We start from the raw sequence: 21,831 nt of genomic DNA on the forward strand, positions 1-21,831 counted from the left end.
CTTGGCTTCCAGGTTGCGTGGCGAGTCCTGAGCCTGCGCGACAGGGCAGCGGAGTCAAGTAGACAGGAACCACGGGGGGGGGAGTGGGCGGGGGAGAGAGTACGGGTGGGTGGGACAGTTCACCGGTGTGTGTGTTTAAACATTTATTAAAATGCAGTTGGATACTTGCACAAATATTTAGCACATAATGAAAGTTTTCATCACATTTGTGGAAAATCTGCTTTCTGTTTGTTAAAAGGCATCTTTTTTTTTGGCCTTTAACGGCAACAAATATTGGAGATTGTGCCAATGCAATCCAACAGAAACAATTCTAAAGAAACATGTGAACGATCAAGGGGGGGGGGGGGGGGGATCCCTCTATAGATGGAAAATAAAGGGTTGTGGCGAAAACATTATATCAACAGTATCTAGAAAGGGGGAAAAAAATCTGAAACACTGAAGAATTACGACACTGAAGAAAAGCATGGAACCAGAGAGTGGGCGAGGAAAATGTCGTGACACAAATCTTTAACCACAATGGCACCAAAACAGAAACACACCAGTCATCAAATACGTTTGATTACTTTGTCTGTAGAGGAAAAACACAAAGATGTACAGCCTCTTCCGTTGCATTGCTTCACACGCTTAGGATGTTGCACTCTGTGTTCTTATGATTACAGTAACCATGAAGTCACCTTTTTTTTAAAATTACAGTGCAGTCACAGCACAGAGGGATAAAGCCAGCTTTCTTCAGTCCCTGTCTGCCTCAGCTCTGTTTGCTTAAGCCAGGATCTGTGCCACCTGGTAATGTTTTCCCTCTTCGCTGAGGTAATGAGTGTTTGTCCCTGTTGTTGGATGCTCTTTAGTCTCGCTGAACGAGGGCAATGATTCAGTCTACTCTAAATAATCCCTCAGCTCCCTCTAGTGCTTCACCAGCATCTGAGATGAAAAATAAACCACATTATCACAAGCGTCCCACACGCACAGACACACCTGGGCTTTCTCCACTCCCAACAGAATGAAAATGCACAAATCATTGCTCCGTAAAAGGTTTTCTGAACTGTATAACCTGCAATCTGGCTGCTATTCCAGCACACAGCCATCTCACAAGAAGGTCAGGGGTCAGGATCCGTTTGATAATGTGTTTTCACTTGTTAACGCCCAGTTCCAGATTCTGCTAAAACTGACTGTGAGTCTTTAGAATGAATCTGAAACAACACAAAAATGCATTAGAAATACTTCACTCCAGAATTAGTCACTCCACGGCGTGCTTTCTACTCAGCTCATCCCGCTATCCGGCTTCAGCGCCGGATCCAGTAGTCCACGGTGCGCGTTCATTATTCAGCTGGCCCGCGTATTCCCTCGCCCATCAAAGCCAAACGTATTCTTTGTAATTTTGGTTGCACACTTGACTTGCAGCCATTCGTTTCCCTCTGTCAGTGAACTACGGATGACAGGTAAAGAAAATCGTTTATTTAGATATGTTAGGGGAAAACTGTATGCCTGAAGAGACGGCACAACGTTTGGTTTATTGAACTGTGGTTGCAGAGAAAGCCTAAATAGCAGTGTTCTAAATGTCAGCGTAAACACAGCCACAAACCTTTTTTAGCTAAAGACCCGTGGCATTTCTTTTTTTTTTATGTACACATGCTGTTATTCATAAGGATAATGTGTGTGTGTGTGTGTGTCAGTGAATGGGCGGTTTAGGACTTCATGCCTGCGGTGGCTTTCAGGGTGATGCACATTTCTGTTGGATAATGAGGGCGTGGCCGTGTTCATGATCCGTGTCAGAGTCATGAGAAAGTTAAAACCAGCAGATGGTGCTCTTTATTTATCCCCAACGTCTCTCTCTCTCTCTCTCTCTCTCTCTCTCTCTCTCTCTCTTGCTGTGGGTATTGAACGCTTGCTCAGCTAATGTGAATTTGGTAGACTGCAGTAAAATACAATACGAGGGCACGGCCATAAAGCTATCAGGGCTCTCCGGCTATCCATTTCAAGTCTCCACACGCTGCTGGACACTTCAGTGATGCAGGGAATTCAGAACAATTTCCAAAATAACTGAACTATCCAATTGCACTCTTGACATTGAGCAGTTGCATCCAGATGGTTGGATAAATGTTCATAGATGGAATACGGTGTGTTTACTCTGAACAATTAGCTTCCGGGAATTTAAGTAGGTCACTTCTTGTTGATGTGCAGCATGAGAACCAATGCATCCAGTGCTACCTTTAGTAACGCCCCGGCCTCCACGTCATGTGATTTACTTCCTTCTGCCAAGGTAATCCTGACTGTGGATCTGTGTGGAGAGGCTTTACATACCAATAGACAAGGAGGAGAGATGCCTGCCGGGCATCCAGGAACAGACTCGTGTTCCTGACTCATGCTCTGCATGTGGGCAACGTATATTTGTATGAAACCATCCAGGCACAAGTCACACTGTTTTACACAGTGGATCGGAAAGCATTAAAACCTGCACATCAAAGAATCAAGGGTTATCTCACCAGTAAAACGGGAATCTGCAGCCTCCTTCATTGGCTGACAGGCGTTTTAATACATGGATCAATGTTGCACAACTAACTATTGTTGTGTTTTCATCTGTGATATTTTAAACACAATAGTAATGCTTCCATAAGCAAAGTACTGATTTTTCATCATTAGGGGAAATGTGGCTAAGATTGATTTAAAGATTTGGAATTCAAATCCAATGCATCCAAGAACACGCTGGACCCTTATAAAAAATGCTCACAATTTGAGCTCTATTTCACGAATTCAAAACACACATCAGGGGGGAGTGGGGCTCCTTATTAGGCACTTACGTCAGGGTGGAAAGAACATTTTCTTGCCCATGTTCCTGTCTGAGGTTAGCGGGCAACATCCGTCTCTTCCTCGCTCTCTCCTCCCACATTCTCACTCTTACCTCGTGGCCTCGCTGCACACTCGTTTCGCTTGTGTGGGAGAACCTTGATGCAAGCGTTGGCCTGCAGGGAACCCTTCATGCTTGCTGATATGCACAGCGGCTGCAGTGCAAAGTGAGTCAGGAGAGGTGACGGAGTTTTGTGTTGTGCTGAATGAACAGTCAGGCCACTAAGAGTTTCTTTATTACCGTGCGTCTCCTTAATCACTCAATGCACTGTATACCCAGTCCCACCGGGAGCACGCTGGATCAAGCGTAAGTGTGCAGATATCGATTCAGGCTTGTTATATTTATGTAGGTTACAAACAAGTCACACTGCCGCATGATGCTCAGTTGTCAGTTTTATCCACCCATCCTATTCTGGGTGGCATCAGATACACAACCTGGACACACACTTTCTCTTAAGCAAATGTAAATTTATAACTATATATGATCTATTTAGGGCCACTTATTATTTTATTAATTGTCTTTGGACTGGTAGGAAGCCACATCACCTGGATGGACCCAACCCGAGGACAACAATTTGGGAATTCAAATTTGATCAGTTTGAAAGTTTTAGTCCCTAATGTAAATTGCAGCAATACGTCGGGATTGATAACATGGTATGCATTTTATAGTGGGAAGAAGCTGTAGAACCCAGATGGAACCCACGTATAGATACTGGGAGAACCACGCACAGAAAGGTTCCAGTCCTCAGGAATATTTGAATGCAGAATATTCTTTCCGTGAGGCGAGATATGATAATAATAAAAAAAAAAAATTGCATTAAATGTAAGGTAAAAGTGAAAACAAAGACATTGATTTGTAATGTCCTTAAATGCAACACACAAAACCCGCACATGGCAACAGAATCGGTTCTGCATAGGAGGACTGTGACGTCAGAAGACGTGCACGGAAATGCACGTTTGTGTTCATGCATGGACATAAGTTCTGAACTCTGTCAGCAGGTGGCACAATGCGGCCCGACTGGCCTGAATCCGGTCTCGTCTGAGCGGCTTCAGGCTGCATGAGCGCAGGAATAGAACCACACACCAACAGCATCAAGAGCATCTTCATTTTCCTTTTAATAGAAAAAAGGTATTCAAAAATAATACAACAGGAAGTATCCAGTAAAGACGACAGCACAATGCGTGATCAGGTCAGTGTCTACATGGCAAACACGCACCGTTCTGCTGGAGCTCAGCCTGGTCTGCTGCGAATGTGTGCCAACCAAAGCAGAAATACAGCTTTACAGAATAACTCGAGACCGATGCACACGACCGTCTGCTGGTGAAATGAAAGGGAAACATGGACGTGTGTGTTTGTATATGTACATGCCGAGCGTGCGGATGGGATGCAGTAAAAGATTCCATGTTTTTGTGTCTGTCAGTTTGGAGTTCGGAGTTGATGGAGGATGAATCGGGTTGCTCTGAGCCGATGCAGCCTGCCTGCTGCGGTAATGAGCACGATAATGACGCTGATGATCGATGATTATATGCCAAGACTGGAGCCAAGTCTAAAAACAAACTGAAGAAAAAATACCATCAGAGGGAGAAAAAAAAAAGGGGGGGGGGGGGGGGGGGTAACTGTACTGGCTGTGGAACAGAAAGAAAAAAAACCCCGTCCTTAACTTCAGAAGGCAGGAGTTCCTAAATCACCAGCTCACTCCTTCCTTCTTATTAAAATATCACAAATTGCCTTCTCCCCCCCCCCCTCCCCCCATTCTCCCGGCCCCTTGCGAATGTCGGAAGACCAAAAAGTTCAGCGTGGATCCAGGTGTTGTTTCACAAGCGTCTCGTCTTGACTCGTGCGTCCCTCAGTCCTCCAAATCACACCCACCGAGACATTTGTCCTTACTTGGGTCTCCGTATTCGGGAGTTCCTTTTGTGGAATTGCAGGAATTGACTATTCAGGCGTTACAGACGGACAGATGTGCATGGACAGATGTGGATGGACAGATGGAGGGATGAGGTGCTGCTTGACGAGTGACTTCTTAGACCAGTGATGAGTTCTTTCCTCCGCTCACAGTGACGTCTTTACATCCATCCTCCGTCGTTCGCTCCTTTCATCTGTCAGTCCCCTCATCGCTCTGCCACCTCTGTCCGTCCACTCAGGGGCTTTAAGGGGCGAGACGTTAACAGAAGACGGTTGTAGTCTCTGAAGAAAGTGTCCCCCCTCTCTCTCTCTTTCACACGCGTATCCCTCGCTCTGATACTTTTGATTCAAATACTATCTTTGCCATACGTTCAAAAACACACACATCCCCGACCGACGCGTCCCGTCTGTCAAAACGCTGATTCAGATCTCTTCATCTAAGACGCAAACAAACAAATAAACAAACACACTGAGGCTCTCAGTGTTGTCGAATCTTGGGGGGGGGGGGGCTTCTGTGCTATGTCCCATCTTCCTCCTCTTCCGAGCAGTAGTCTCTCCCCTGAAAGAAAGGGAATCAAGAGAATATGAGATGTGCATCGTTTTCATGCTTTCTCCACTCTAATTCGTTCCCGTTAAATATTCTCAGAAATAGCCTCCTTTAAATAGCCACACACACACACACACCCCTACACGCCCGTTACACCAGCCATGTTTGAAGCAGGTTCCGGCACTGTTTCGTTTCTCGCACCGTGATGACGCCTTCCTTCGCTGTCCACAGCCTCAACAGCTTTCCTGACGCTACACGTTAAACAAAGCTTTAAAAACACAGGCTGCCTTAATAGGACGCTACAAATCACAGACGAGAGTAGCAAAGTGCATTTACAGAGGTTTGCATTTACAGGTCAGAACAAAAATAACACAAACCGCATGCAAAAAATACTTCATTTTAAATGAATTTTTCCTGCAAAGGTGCACGTTTCCAGCGCCGCCTCTGTCCACAAAGCTTTCTGCACTATCGTCCGGCCCTCTGTTTTGAGTCTGCATCAGGATGACCACTAGCCCTCCATCCCTGAACGTAATGGGACACACACTACCCCACATTGGAATGCACAAAATGGAATCGGTCCAAACTATCATGGGACTATCGCTTGTAGATGACACGACACAATGAAGGAACTGAGCTGCCCCAGTGCTCGGAGGTTTACTCTCCTCTAACGGCTGTCGAGCTCTCTGCTGGAATTCTTCTTCACAATTTACAATTTCATCCACTGTTAGCGTCTTTTCCTCATAACAATGTCGCTCTTATTTATGTGTGACTATTTCTAAACTGTGGTGTTATGACACTCGAGGTATAGAACAAAAAACAAAAACGATTCTCTCATTCCGACTGGGAAGACACCAACTGAGCTAAAAACAGAAATGCACCAAGCCGAATCCTTTATTCACACTTCAACCTCATTATAGCCCGACAACTGTCTATTGGAGGAGTGTGTGCTCATCGCTGCATCGATGACCCCGTTCCTTCCCCTCAGCTCCGGAGCACCGTGACAATGTAGTTATATAGCCTGTCTCTTTAAATGTTAAGACCCAGCTGTTTCCTTAAATGCTCTGAGACACACACACACACACACACACACACACACACACACACACCACGACTCCCCCTCACCTTCTCAATCTTCTCATCCAGCATCCTAAAAAATTCCTGCTGGCTCTCTGACGTGTGAATGCTGCGAGAGACAGAGAGGAAAGAAGGGAAGGGAGCGGAAGTTGGAGACAAGGAGGAGAGGAGAGGCAACAAATATATCATGAGAACTTTCCATTACACACACACACACACACACAAACATGTTTGTACAAACGCACACACTTTCATATACAATCCCCACAGCTTTGTCAGAAATCCACAGTTGTGAGGCAGCGGAGAATAATAATTATTAAAACAAACAGAACGTCCACACAGTCTGAGGCTGGCCAAGCGGAAGCGTTACAAAGACCAGACGCAGCACATCCCTTACGTCACACACTGTACTATTAACAGAGTGATTCTGAGTCCCGTCTAATGTTTTCTCGGCGTAACGCCTCATTAAAGCTTAGCTCATCCAAATGGCAGCAATCAAAATAAGAGAAAAATGTTCCATTTGGGCTGGAAGTCCCACTGGGGACCGACGGCGGCTGTTCGGGAGCGTGCCCATCTCTCTTCTGGCCGGTTAAAGAGCACCTCGTCAAGTGTGACGGATGACATTTCAGAAGTTCATCCTCAAGATGAGAAATTACTCTTCCTAACGATGGGATTCGTGGCGTTTCAGTATTTTAACGACATCTCTAGAAAGACATGTTGCTGCAGAATGGTTTTTTTAATAGTGTTTTATTTCTGGGAGTGCCACAATTCACCAAAACTCGGAATGGGAAAATGTGTTTTCTTTGTCGAATTGAGTGAACTGACCCTTTAAGAATATTTGTGGATGTGACATATTATTTATGTGTTTAAATGTGGCACGGGTTCTTTTTTTTTTTTCATTGCCTGAAATAAATAAATAACTAACTGTGATCGTAAGTCCAGGTTATCAGGGTTGCCTTTCATCTTGAAAGGACGCTGCCTACTCACTTTGACTTGATGTTTGCTGCATCGAGCTCTTTCTGCGCTTTGCCCCTGTGCTGCACGTTACTCTTCTCCTGAGCGACACACACAAACACACACATTAGTCTTCATTATCAGCCGATACAGCAGCAACAAAACAAATAACTCATTTCAGCCAACAGCCACGCCACTGACAAGAAGCCTGCATTATTAAATTATGTCCCGCCCCAGCTGGCGCTTGATGTCAGTAATATAATATGCAGTGGAAGCTCGCTTCTGGAACACGAGTCGTTTCTGTTCAAAAACCGATTTCCCATAAGAAATAATGGAAACTCGATTAATCATTTCCTACTCACCAGATAAATGACCATTTAATGCCTACAGTTGTATTAATATGTAACTACGAGTATCTAAACAACAGATAACACATAAAAGTGTAAATAGTACAAAAAACAAAAGGCATTTGGTGATTATTTCCTTTTTCGGCTCAACAGTTGTTCTCACTAGTTTCTTTTCCAGTAGTGTTACTGCGGCCTTTCTTTGGATCCATGGCGAAGAGCTAAAGAGAACACAGCGAAAAAAGACGCACACGAAGCGAAGAATTCACACAGTCCATCAACGGCAGGTCGACTCAAACTGAACCTACTCGGGTACAGACTCCGCCTTCGATCGCGTGTCTTCGGCTCGCCTCGGCTCCACTCGTGTGTTCGAACTCCGAGCATCCGTTTGACTTCCGAGGCATTTTCAACTCCATTTTAGTAGTAGAAAAAAACGAGTTGTTGGACTACCGAGTCGTTCCAGAACTGAGGTTCCACCGTGCATGGTGTCCCTTCCATGTTTGTGCGTTCAGAGTTTTGTGTACTTTATCCTGCTGTTGTAAAATGTTTCAGCGATTCAAACAGAAACTCTGAGATCTCTACCCACTCGCTGTGCACGAGCACAACTTCATTTATGACAGGAAACACCCACAGGAATGACAAGTGGAGGAAAACACACACTGGTCTGACCAGTAAAGCTTCAACTAGATGTGCAGTCACGACGTTTCCGTCTCACCACGCCATGACTCCCACCTTGAAGCAAGACAACGGCCGGTTAAAGGACTTGTGCGGTTCAAAAGTGTTTGAATCTTTGCGGGAAAAATGTCAAATTGTGTTGAAATAAAAACACATTCTTCATGTTAAATTTCCACATTTCTTGCGGTGGTGTGGTTTCATGTTTCACAGCGTAAGAGCGGCTTCCCTTTTTGGGGTCAAGTGCTCGGCCACGCGTGTTTCTACCCGCGTGCGAGGTGCATCTTTGTCGTGTGAGAGACATTAAGTCCGTGTGTGAGGCTGAAGCAGGGAATGTGGACACAAACACAAGGTTGTTCGCTTCCGCTGATGGGCTCTCAGGAAAGCTTGCGAAGGTCTGTATGTGGATGACCGGCTGTCTGTGTGTGTGTGTGTGTGTGTGTGTGTGTGTGTGTGTGTGTCTCACCAGGTTCTCCTGGTTGCGTGCATTCACTCTGTTTTCATCCCCTCTCATGTACTTCACCTCTTCCACTCCCTTCATCTTGTATTCATCTGGGGAAAAAAAAGAAAGAGATACAATAGGAGAAATTAACAACATGGAGAAACACCGATCAGATTCCGTCTATTCATCCTGATCAATCTGCTCTAAAGCAGCTAAACCGACTGACCCCTGTCGTCCCGGCGTCACTGCACTCTTTCCAGTGACTGTAGCATTGGTTTATTTTATCATACGTCTGGTGTAATCTGATAACAGCCTGATACAGTGTTTTACAGCGTGGGTATGACGACTACAGCAGAAGTAGGAGGACGTCAGTAGACTCCTGCACATTTGGCCGGCAGCCGGTCGGAGAAAGCAAAAAAAAAAAAAGAAGAATAGAGAAATAGCTCGACCGCAAGAGGAAACACGTGTATGAGAAGCAGAGAAGACAGAAGAGACAACAGGGAGGAATCAAATGGAAGAGATAAGAGGGAGGAAGCCGGAGAGGATTTGAAGATCACTGGAACAGCTTCCAGGCCGCATGGGCAGCTTAGACTGTTGAGACGAGATCAGACGCAGGGACGGTGACACAGAACTGCTTTGGCACCGCGACCACGTCAACCATGAGCATCTAACAGATACCAGGATGATCAAATAATAACAACAAATGTACAAATCTGAAGCCGCCAAGAGGAGAGGTCAAATATCAGCAGTCACAATTCTAAATTATAATGATAATTAAAGTGTTAAACATGAATTAATTCATGAGATATTCTGATAATGGCCGACGGACACTGTCTTTGGTCAATGCAGACGATTTATTTGTTGTTGTTTATTTATTTGCTGTGAACAGTACTTGAAATCTGCTGTGAAACCAAATTCAATCCAGAAATGTGTAACCGTAAAGAGAACAAACATGAAAACCGCCAAAATCCTCAACTGACAGAAAGACACAACCTTGTGAGTTAATCCACCGCCGCCGCCAGCCCTCGCCTCACCTTCAGCGCAGCGATACGAGCACGCTACAAAGCCTGCTGATTCCGAATGTGAGACGTTTAACCGATAAAGCAGCCGAGAAGCTGGACACACACACACACACACGCGCGCACACACACACACACACACACGCACACACACCTCGGCTTTATCTGGTGCCCTCACACTATCAGCTGTGCGTCTGTCTTCTTGTGTATGTCTGTGTCACTTTGCACCCAGCTGAAGGGTTGACTCCAACCTCCAACAATCTCACCTGGCTCACCTGTGTGTGTGTGTGTGTGTGTGTGTGTGTGTGTGTGTGTGTGTGTTCACGCTACACATGTGTCTCAGTGAGATCATTTCAGAGAGCGCGTGAGAGAGATTTGGGAGAAAGAAAAAAGTATGTTTCTGTTTGTCTCAGGAATGTTAACAAGTTGGAGCAAAACAACTCCTGTCTGAACACGCTGACACACACACACACACACACACACACACACACGTACAAACATTATAACACTGCACAGACTCACTGAACTGAGATCAGCTGCGTAAACATGTAGCACAAACAGAACAGAGGCCGTTTCCTAGATTGTCCAGCACGGAACACTGGCATCTCAAGCCATACGATCTGTTGATGCTGATCTGTGGGGGGGGGGGGGTTAAACCGCCTCCTGCTGGAATATGTCATTTTATAATCTGCAACATGTTGCAGGACGGCCACTGAGTTTTATGTGATTGTACAGATGGGTCACAATAACCCATTTTACACCAACAACACTCATCGCATCACAGACTTTAAACCAGACAGCAGCAAAAGCTGGTCAAGCTGTGTGTGTATGTGTGCGTGTGCATGTGTGTGTGTCTGCGTGCAGCTACTATTGTCACAAAAATTGAAAAGGGTGTCACCAGGCTTCCTTTGGGAGGAGACAGAGCGGAGGATGAAAGGGTTGAACTATTTTGAGAAGTTGTGTTTTGTTAATTGGACGCGTTTCTCGCCAGAGCTCAGCGCTGCCCTTAAGGTGCCAACGCTTGCAGCACGTGCACGAGGATGCGAGTGCACAAAGTGTGTTTCTATTCCAAACAGCGCGGCACCTTTGAATCAGAGCATTTGTAATTTCGTGCAAGGGCGGCGTTTGTATGCGATAAGCAAAACAGAACTAAACAGTGAGTCGTGTGAACGCAGCTTTAATAGGATAAAGTCTGTGCAACTTTTATTTCTCAGACACAGCACAAAAAGAAATGTCATTAACGCAACGGCGCCAAACACAAATTTAATACGAAACTTTTTGCAGGGTCACACCGACCTGCTCTCTCGCCCTGCACCATCTCCCTGCGTCAGTCTCAAAGAATTCAGCAGAGCATCGCGTCGTTTATGCGAATTCGCAACCTTTCACACATACAGCCCCCCCCCCCCCCACGCGACCTCCACGCCCCTCGCCGCTCACTCTGATTATTGCACACATCAACTGCATGATTTTGAGAAGAGTGTTGCTATTTCCCCTCGTCATCCTTCACTGTTTTGTGTAATGTAGCTCAGACTTTTCCGGTTATTGTGCGAGAGCGACCGAGGGAGGAAGGGGGGGGGGACGTGGGGGTCGGGGCAGGCAGCCAGAATATCTGGGACACAAATACACACAAGGACAGAGTAACTGTCAGACAATCTGTGGGAGACGAATCAGTGCGATTGAGATAAGGATTCAAAGCATCACTGATGCAAACATACATGACATACACACACACATATGATGGTGCACGTGTGTGTGCGTGTACAAGGGGGGCCAGAGAAAGCTCGCCATCTCCAAATGAGGTTCAAATGGGCTTGGAAATGGCTGCAAGTGACACAAAATGTTGGATGAAGAGTCTAATCCACGTTATCCAGGTCACTTCAGACTCCCACCTCCACACAGACAATGGGAAAAAAGAAGCTCAAACAGTCGCCGCCACCAGGCTGGAGTCCCCCGTTAGTCAGCTGACAGAGAGAAAGGGGGATTGGATGGGAGGAAGAGGAAGGAAAGAGGAGGGGATGTGAAAGGACAAAAGGTTCTGACCTAGAGGAGAGAGGAAAAGAACCGGGGAGAAGAAACACATTAGGGTGAAGGCAGGAAGTGGAGGGAGAGAGAAGAAGGGGCGGGGTTGTCAGAGATCCAAAATAGAGAGACGAAAAAGATGGTTCTCCTTTTCCCCTTGAGCAGGGGAAAAGGAGAACCATTTTTACCGAGAGAGAGAGAGAGAGGGAGAGAGAGAGAAGACCAGCAGCAGCATCAACACACGCCATGCTCCCTTCCTCTCTCAAGGAAAACACGCCACTCCTCCCTTCACTTCACTTCCTCTCACCTCCTGCCTCATTCTGTTGCTCCCGAAAATACGAGGAGGGAGACAAAGGAGAGGAATGGAGAGGCTGGATGAGATGGCTGCGTTGTAGAAGGAAGAGATGAGGAAGACCAGGGAGAAGGGTGAGAGAAGCAAAGGGGGGGGGGGGGGGGTGACAGAGGGAGAGAAGACCTCCCATGGATCGTCATCTACCACATCCATCCGTCCGCATGCAGTTACACCAGAGTGTTGCTCCTAATTCTTAATCGCTGTTAATCCCTCTCCCACCCATCATCTCTCTCTTCCACTTTCACTTCTGTCCATCGCGGCACAACAGCCTGCGAGCTATTAATAAAGCTCAAGCTCCAGCTGGCAGTTACACACATTGCAGATTATCTTTTCTATTACTCCATTCTAAAAAAATAACAATAAATCAGATCATGCTATTTTTTAACCAACACAGGGAGGAATTAGTGTCTTCCTCTAGAGACACTTTGACCTGTGGACAGGAGGAGGTGGGGATCAAAATGGGAACCCTTAGATTAAAGAATGGCCAACGTTCTCACCTGATCTGCAGCAGCATAAAATGCAGGAGGTGCATGGAATTATCAGCAAAATTTGAGGTTAAAGAGGAGTAATACGTAGGATTGCAGAGAAACAAAGTGATTTCAGCTGCAGACTCAAAACGGAGGGATAGAAGGTAGTGGTAGAACATCCACAAAACACTGGAACCTACCCATAATGCACTTGGGGGAAAATATTCATTAATAATGCAGTAGAATGCACCTTTAACGACACGCTTACATTTCTACGTCATGGCTTCCTTCTCTGCGCTCCAAAAATGTCAAGGAGGTCAAATACCTGAGCGAGCGCAGCGCTAACGCTGCAGCCGCATTGGACTGGTTACTTCCTCTCTCTCACGTGAACCGTCCAATAAATCTGTGGCGTTGACAGTTATTGCCTGAGATGGGGAACTTAACACTCAGTTAAATGTCTACAAGCTGTAATGACGAGTAAGTGTAGACACAACAATGGGCCAATGTTGAGCAATTAACAGCGTCAAAGGGAGCTGTGAAGCTTTTATTGACATCCGTGTGTGTGTGTGTGTGTGCGTGCGCTGACCGGTGAAGAGGTCTCCGTTACTGTAGGCCTTGCTGCGTCCCTCCTCATCGTTGGGCACCGCCGACACCTGCTTGGCTGAGGTGCAGCCCATGACCTCACTCTCTGCAGCCTCTCCTCATCGCACTCTCACCTGGTTGACGAAAGACAAACATCGTAAATGCAAAGTGCTACTACCCTTTTGGTTTTGTCTTTATCGGTCTTTGTCTTTTACAGCTCACATTGACGGCGTGACCTGTACATCGTGCCCGCCTCCCAAAATGACAGGCATGCATCTAAAGATGGAAATGATAGGTTCAGTATCTCCCTCCGAGTCTGCTACGATCCACTGATGTGCATTTTATAATCACAGGCTGGAGCGTCTGGAACAGAGCGTCCCTCCATTATTTTGTAAATGCATACTAGAACAAGCCAAGACAAATAGTGTGCTTGTGTCCCGCATGTCCAGGGTGTATTATTTAATCACCTGCATTGCATCTGCTATGAAGAGGAGCATTTGTTACTCACTTTTATGACCCGCCTGCTCGATCTAGAGGCGCTGTGGGGATCTTCTCTAAAGATTGTGCTGGCCTAATTCAACCCTGCCGTGTTCTCACAACATCACAAGGGTGAGACAATAAAAATGTATTTTACATTATGTTGTTATGCAGATATGAGAAAGGCTCTGCCATCTAGAGGGACAGAAACACTGGCCATATGCTGCCACTGACAGAGCCCGTCTGACCGCTGCCAGTTACAAAAATAGACACACACATACAGGCGGGCCGATGATTCATCACCAAAATGAAATCTGCAACACCTCTACATGAGTGAGGAATGGAGCGGCACACAGAGAGAAAGGAAGGCAGTGCATAGAAAAGGGGGGGAGATAGAAAATAAGTGGGAAAGAAAGACGACAAAGAGAGAGAGAGAGAGAGCATCCATGCCCTCCTCCCTCCTTCAGTGATCCTCGGTGCGTTTGAAGTTAAAAGGAGGCCGATGTTTACTCCTGTGTTTCAGCCTCCATCGCTCTGGCTGCAACACAAAGCAGTCCTGTGTGACGGGTGCTGCAAGGGTTAACGCTCTGGATGGCGGTGGCTGGAGCACAGCATTTGATTTATTATAATCTGTGGAAATTAAAAACTCACAGCCTAAGAGGGCATCCGGCTCTTCGCTGTGCTGCTGGAAACATTTTTCCAAACGTAACCAGACCTGTTGCTTACGCCGCTGTCCTGCCGGCGCCGAACCAAAGCCCGTTAACGTTAACGGGCCGGCACCGCTACAGACAGGTGAGCTTGAAGCCCTGCGAATATTCCATGTTGAACTGGAATAAATTGTCATGCTCAATGGAATTAATACTCAGCTTTAGTATTAATTACATACTAAGTGAGACATTTACTTTATTTTGATATATTTGTGTTTCGATAATTCAAAATCTGACAATCAGAAGGTGAAAACTCAACCTTCACAGAACCAATGACAAATCTGCAAGGAAGGAAACCCCACTCTTAAAACCAGTAGATGAAAAAACATATTGCATGTGAGAAGAGGGTGCACCTTGGGAGGGAATGGAGACACACCGAAGCTTTGGATGTGTGTGGTTTTCACACCTGTGGCCTGAGCAGTGTGTGTGTGTGTGTGTGTGTGTCTGTGTGTGTCCACAACAACTCATTTAAAATGCACACACACACTGACACACACTCTTATGCATGCACGTCTTGGATGCCACAGCATCATACAGAAATACCATCAGCAAAGATTAAAACAAAATTTAATTTTGCATAATCTGTCACTTGAGAGAGTCTCTTAAATGAAGGCTCTGGATGGAGGGTGCACCTGGAAACGGCGCCGCTGGGGTGCACGCTACCTGCCAGACGATCACAACAAGGGGAGGCAGAGAAGCAAATGCCTCACTTGCCTTATTCAAGATTAAAGTGGATTATAAGCATAAGGAAGAGGGGAGCAATGGAGGTTTCAAGTTTCTCTGAACGGAGGCGAGTATTAGATTAGGAAAGCACCGAGACTCCCCTTCTGAAATGACTCAAAGAGATGCGCCGAGAAAGGCCTTGATAGATCCAAAGTTCCAAAGGGTCTCCGCTGTGTGGGTAGCATCTGTTTGAAGGGCTTTGATTTGTGTGAATTGAAACATCAAATTGTGAGTAGGAGCGGGCTAAAAATAGGCCGAGGCAGCCCCACAGCCATTGTTGTGTGCAGGAATAATGCTGGGCTGCTTGAATCTGTAAGTGCAGCTGCTATTACTTGGGTTATGCATGAAGTTACGGCTAGCAGACTGGCTATTATTGAAAAGCCAATTATATGTATAAATAAATAAGATGGGGGGGGGGGGGGGGGGCGTCCCTCGGGAAGGATGTGAGCTTTACAACAGCACAAAATCCATTGCATTGGAATGTAAGAAGTCAGGCTAAAGGAATGAAAATGATGGTTTGTTAAATCAGTAAAAAGCTTGTTTTTTAGCTGCTGCTTGGTCTGCATCGGTCTGTTGATTTTGGCAACAAATTTTAATCAGAAATTGGATTTTAATGAAAATCAGCAATCAGAAAACAAAACCTCCACCAGTGTAGTGAAGTCTCCCCAATTTAGTCCCTGCTCCTAAAAGCAACAGTCTCCTGATAGGTTGTCCCTCCAAATCTGACTCCTTCATCATTAAACGCTACCGCTAGAATTTGGAATCACATCGAGATTAACTATAGAAAAATAAAATATTTCACAAAAGAAGTTTTCTTCCTGATCTCTCTCAGTCTGACGAGACCTCTGTGGATGCTTGATCCATTAAAGGGTAAAGGAACCTTTAAATCCTTTGGGAGCTTGAACGCAGCAGGATGGACTGTGGAAGCTGCCAACATGCCCTTGAGCAAGGCGCTGAACCTCCACGTGGCTGCCCATCACTCCACCATCTCTCTCGACATTTGCATGTCTACAGGCCCTTTGTGTGTGTGTGTGTGTGTGTGTGTGTGCATTCCATTGTGCAGGATCACTTTAGCATTGGCAAGCTAGCTTTAACCCAATCAGCCGCCTGGTGTCGCATGCAAGCCCACAGTGGGGGTTAGTGCCGCTCTCAGATCGCCTACTCCTGTCGACACTGAAGTGTGTCAATGGGGCAAGCTTAGTCTGAAAAGTGAAAGAGCCTCACACCGAGCAGCCACACGCACGCACGCGCACACACACACACACACACACGAGTCAATGTGATCTAATAAACACCACAAGTCTCAGATCCTTAACATTCATCACACTCGCCAGTAGTAGCCTCATTTAGAAATTAAATACTGCCATGATCTTAAATAGTTTTTAGCTAAATTTTCCCTAGATTTGTCTAAAAGTACCATATCTCAAAGTTTTACCAAACAAGTACTCTAAATAAATCATAACAACAAGCCAAAAAAGTCTTAAATACATCCAGGATTTCGCTCCAGAACTGAGCATGATTTGACCTTTCCCCTACCTGCATACTGGGAGGTGGCACCGCTCCGATTCGGAGTTGTGTGAATAAGCCTTCTTTACAAGTCAGTTTGCCAAAGGAGGGACTCAACGGGAGTGCAAAAGGAGACGCGAGTGAACACGCTTGCATAAAACGCACGCTGTGCACACAAGGTCAGCAGTGTGTAGTGTGAAGGAGGCTTGTCAAACACAGACTCGTGCCAGAGGCAGCGCGAGCAACCGCAGAGCCTGAAAAACTGGCTGAGCAGAGGTGAAGAAAGCGCTGGAAGGAAGGCCTGGAAGATGTGTGCAACAGGGCCGTTTCCAGCCTCGGGCAGCGTCGGAGACGGCACATGACCCGTTAACCTGTGAGCAGAGGTCCATCCGGACAAATCGGATCGCATCGGACAAATAAAAGAGCTCCGCCAAACCAAGCTACGTAAGCCAGACATAAAGAGACACGTCTAAACAGACCCAATGACACAATGTTTGGACTTCTCCTGTCGATCAGTCGCGAAACAGGAGACGCTTCAAGAGTTTTTAGTTTCGTGCCAAGCTGCAACAAAAGGTGTAGGACAACATGCAGGCGGTGGTCTGGATTCAGACTCGGGACTGGAACAGCTCCCGGTGTCTCGCCAGTTAGACGGTTTCAGTTGGTCTCCGCCGATGTTTTATTTCCCTACTTGCGGCCTGACCGGCTATTTAGCTGAAGAAACCAATCAGAGTCCTTTCTCGCCGAAGGGCTGGCTAAGAAGTCGCCAACGAGATCAGACAAAAAGCCGGCGAGCGACGCAGGACAGGCAGCTCAATGTAGTTAGTGGATAACTAGACATCGGCGACGCTCCATAAACGAGACGCGGAAATGTGGAGCAACACCTCAGGCCTTCTTCCCCTGAGGTTAATGTTTAATGTTATAAAAAAAAGAACACAGAGGTCAGTATCCTCTATTATCTCTGGGCATGCGGAGCAACCCATGGGAATATTCAACATGGGATTTTATGAGGAGGCCGGGTTGGCTTGTGGCGATGTTGATTTTGCGCCTGGGATTACCAGGATGACGGCGTTTTTTAGCAAACAACTGATTGCCATGCAGATTGCTGCAGGTGGGTTTTTGGATGGTGCAGCATTAGCAGTTTCGCTGCTGCCTTTTTTGTTGCACATTCAGGGAAGATTGCTCCGACGGAGTTATGGGGCCTCTCCTTTCATTTGGCTCGCCACCACAGCAGTGTGTGTGTGTGTGTGTGTGTGTGGCGTTTGTTTGACTTTACCACAAAGCAATCGTCGTGTCAATAGACGCTCATTGGAAGGTTAAGGGTTTAAGAGCTAAACGGTCGGCGGCATCAACATGCATCATTTAAATGAATCCTTAAAACGATATTTAAGGATCAGCTATCCTGGTGGCTTAAAACAGATAATTTCCCGGACACGCTTAAGACTGTGTGCTTTTGAATAGTGACGTGTCATACCTGAGGAGAATCCCAACTGCATGCTGCATCTCTGCCTCCGCGACGGCGCCATAATATTGACTCTAGCCAGGCAGCGAACGCTGCACCTCTCCTCTTGTCCAACGTCAAGCACTCCATCACTCTGACACGCCGGGGAAGCCATGCCAGGACAGTGCAAGTTTCCAACAAGGGGTCTGCAGTTGCTTTAAGTGAATGTCTCCTTTCCCCGCCTCGATCGGCTTTGTCCACTTTCTCATAGCTGAGGGGGGGGGTAAGTGGTCAGAAAGGGAGGGTTGTATAATTAGGGGCATAGAGGGAGCTACAGGAGCTCCTCTGTTCTGGAACCATAGCCTCACTGTGCGACTGACACTCAGACATATTGCACAGAGCGGAGGCATGTGCTGCTAAAGAAATAAAAGCAGCTTTTAGACTCGCTGATAATCATTGTTTAGAAATGGATGCCTTTCGCTCAAAAACCTATAAAGTAGTTGAAATGTCATTTTCCGCACGCCAGAGAGACAAACTGAGAACAATCGATGAAGGACCATTTCATATCACTGCTAGAAGAGCGCTCAGAGAGCACAGACCTCCGCCAAGCAGCTCATCCCCCCCTCCTGATTGGATTCACACCGTCCACATGGTGATCTGGATCATCATCAAAAACTTCTAAATTGTTCTTGGTATCTTCATGAATCAGAATCGGAGTTGATTTTTGAATCTGTAAATGTTAACATGTAACATTTATTCCTGCCCTCATTCTGGCGGAGGTAAATATTAAGTCTAATTACAATGCAGTGGTCTGATTGAAACGGGAGCTGCATTGAGCCGCATTTCGGTGCAGGTAGAAGCAAACCACACACGAGCGCATCCCTCCACCTGACAGACACTAGGCTGGGAGACGTAATGTCTCCTGTGAGCCCTATTACTAGCTGCCATTTGTTCCACTGGCTTCTCAAGAGTGAGACAGATTCCCTAAGAGTGCAAAAGAACAGGAGTCATGCCCAATTCTTTCCCTACACGGCATCAACCTACTTCATCGCAGCAGTCGTGAATGTTTACTCTTCCGAATCCATCCGGATTGCCAACAAAACTGACGCAAAACCGGAAAAATAGAGGAACACCGGCATTATTAATTCTAAAATACCACATCTTAAGAAATGAAATATCAATCTCAAGCCTTACCGGCAGGCAAGCTGCAAGGTGATTGGCTAAGCCTCTTCAGAAGCAGGTTCTGTGCGTGAATGAAAGCGCTGCTACCTGCAATCAGCTGAAGCTATAGACAGAAGAAAAAAATCAACATTGATCACGGATTTGCGTAGCCCATATTCCAATTGCTGTCTGCAACGATGCAACAAACAAAGAAAATAATGAGGCATATTTCACCTCATGAATGATGTTTATGTAGTGACTCAGACGAATGAAACAGGATGTGGTGCAAGACCGGACAACTTTCCACTGCTGCATGTTGTGATTTTACGTTCATTCCCATCTATTTCTCTCACACAAAATACTTAAAAGTATTTCTCCATCCAGCCCGTCGATGGACTTGTCATTATCTCTGCAGGAACGAGTCTGCAGGAGATCCTATCAGGGAGCATTTTGATCTGTAGTGGCCACGAGAAACGGATGAACCATGTCTGAAGGGAAACGCCGTGTAGCGATTCACGCACAACCTGAGAAGGTGCACGGCAATAAGCGGACGATTTAAGCAAGAAAGCTAAATAAATCACCGTCTCCGTGCCTCGATCCGAGTGGACTCTGAGCTCAAACTGCACAGTCAGAGAGGCGGCTGCTTCCTGATGGGCCACAGACGCGCACACCGACGCGAGCGTGCACGCAGACAACGGCCAGCCAGCCACTTGCTGACTCAGAAGGCGAACGGTCAGAAGACCACCGCCTGCATGACATGCACACACCCACTGCAATGCAGAGACACACACACACACACACACACACAAAACATGCACAACACAGGGTAACAACACGCTTCCAGGTTTTCATGCTGCAACATTTGCCCCCCCCAGGGGGGGGTCGTGTTGTGCCTTCTGCAATGCAATATAGACTGCCTGACAAATAAAAAGAGGCACTGGCACACAGAGAATATAATGCATGGAAAGCAAGTTACAACCTGGATGCAGGAGACGGTCATCGTGAGCAGGCCACAGGTGGACAGATGATGGAGGTGATGAGAGAAGAGATGAGGAAGAGGAGGGAGGAGGAGGAGTAAGAAGGACTTCCTCCCGTCTCTGAGAAACCCAGAGAGGAGTGTGAAGGAGATTCTTGTGTTTGACGATATATATTTTCCAACTACCGGAACCACGAGCCATATGTGAGCAGCCGCTCACGCACGCACACACACACCACTCTGTGTGATAATCAAGTGAGGGAGGGTGGGAGAGAACAGGCAGATGGATGAATCAAGTGGGGGGAGGGAGGGGGGGAGGGGGGGCTGAGGCATTCACTCACAGGATTGTCAGTACTTGGATCATAACCCATTGACCCCCCCCCCCCCCCCCCCCCCCCTCCCCGGCTCCCTCCGGGGTCCTTATCGAGTTCTTCCTGCTGGGGTCACTGCATCCAGGCTGCACTGAGCCCCCACGAGCAGCCCACTGGGGTCTGCGTGGTGGTGGTTGATCAGCAGCGGCAGTAAAGGAAGTCCCCGGTCCGGCCGCAGAGCTCCGTCCTCCGGGCTGTCATGGAGCTCAGCCGCTGCGTCCAGCTGCGTCCAGCTGCGCTTTGTTACGCGCAGGAGCGCAGTTGTTATTGGTGCAGACGGGACGTGTCTGTCTGTCTGTCTGTCTGTGCACGTACAGCAGGCTCGCTTTCACCAAACGGCCTGCGAGCCTCCGCCAGCTCCGGAAGAAGCAGCGGGACGGGGGGGGGGCAGCCAAGAAGCAGGACGTGTGGAAAAATCTGAAAGCCCAGCCGAGTGAACGCTCATACGCGCACGCACACACACACACACACACACACACCTACCCACACGCACGCACACACACACACACACTTCAAGACCGGGAAGTGTACGCGTCTCGTTTTAAAGCATTTCTGTGCGTTAAGGGTGCTCCAAAAGCAGCTAAACATCGGCAGACGGGAAGCCCCCCCCCGCAGCGTGCAGGACGGGAAGCGCCGGGTAATCAGAGTACATTCAGGAAACAACAACAAAAGACAGGAGGAAAACACGCAGGAGCGCGTCTTTCACTGGCACCTCTGGGACGGGAATAGACACGGAACGCGCCGTGCGTACTCACTCGGATGAACCGGTTCCCCGCGGTCCACTGGAGGATCACCGGCCGCTCTTCCGGCTGTGTCGGGCGGGATCTTCGCTATGGAGGGAGGCTGGAGCGCCGAGCGCCTCGAGGACTACGCGTAAACTGTGGCTTGCGTCATTTCACCAGGATGCCACTATTACGCGCAGCAAACGCAGCCATCTTGCTGAGGAGCGCCGCACACAACTCCTGCTCGCTGCTGGACCTGAGCTCAGAGCTGCTGTCGGTGCCGGCAAAGAGCCGGTATATTGACTAATCGCAGCCTGTGGCGTTACTATTATTATTATTATTATTATTACGCAGCTTTTCATTTGACTCTAGTTGTGTAAAGTAACCAAGTGCTTTGAGTATTTCAGTTTTTATGCCATATTATTTTAGAATTCTTAGGCAAATGCGCGACACATGCGTAAAAGATCAAACTCATCTCCATCTCAGCTGAGGCTGAGGTCTCTGTTTCACCTAATCACACATCCACTGTCC

At 47.1% G+C, this 21,831-nt stretch overlaps 1 protein-coding gene across 1 annotated transcript; it reads right to left on the reverse strand.

Moving 5' to 3' along the window:
- Positions 1–3,945: 3,945 nt before the first annotated feature.
- Positions 3,946–21,392, reverse strand: zgc:92140 (uncharacterized protein LOC447854 homolog). Its single transcript, XM_068743695.1, has 6 exons — positions 21,334–21,392; positions 13,224–13,353; positions 8,805–8,890; positions 7,356–7,423; positions 6,417–6,477; positions 3,946–5,306 (listed from the first exon to the last, which is right to left on the reverse strand). The coding sequence occupies exons 2-6, from the start codon at positions 13,312–13,314 to the stop codon at positions 5,265–5,267; spliced, it is 348 nt and encodes a 115-aa protein (XP_068599796.1). The 5' UTR covers positions 13,315–13,353; positions 21,334–21,392; the 3' UTR covers positions 3,946–5,264.
- Positions 21,393–21,831: the final 439 nt, after the last annotated feature.

The sequence above is a fragment of the Brachionichthys hirsutus genome, chromosome 9, assembly GCF_040956055.1.
Source record: "Brachionichthys hirsutus isolate HB-005 chromosome 9, CSIRO-AGI_Bhir_v1, whole genome shotgun sequence".
Classification (NCBI taxonomy): domain Eukaryota; kingdom Metazoa; phylum Chordata; class Actinopteri; order Lophiiformes; family Brachionichthyidae; genus Brachionichthys; species Brachionichthys hirsutus.

What these genes read in the sequence shown, in the direction of transcription:
- zgc:92140 (XM_068743695.1), bottom strand. Translation starts at nt 13,314, where the DNA reads ATGGGCTGCACCTCAGCCAAGCAGGTGTCGGCGGTGCCCAACGATGAG. An exon ending in GCAGCAAACATCAAGTCAAA is followed by an intron (nt 6,478 to 7,355) that starts GTGAGTAGGCAG and finishes TGTCTCTCGCAG; the next exon opens with CATTCACACGTCAGAGAGCC. An exon ending in TGGATGAGAAGATTGAGAAG is followed by an intron (nt 5,307 to 6,416) that starts GTGAGGGGGAGT and finishes CCTTTCTTTCAG; the next exon opens with GGGAGAGACTACTGCTCGGA.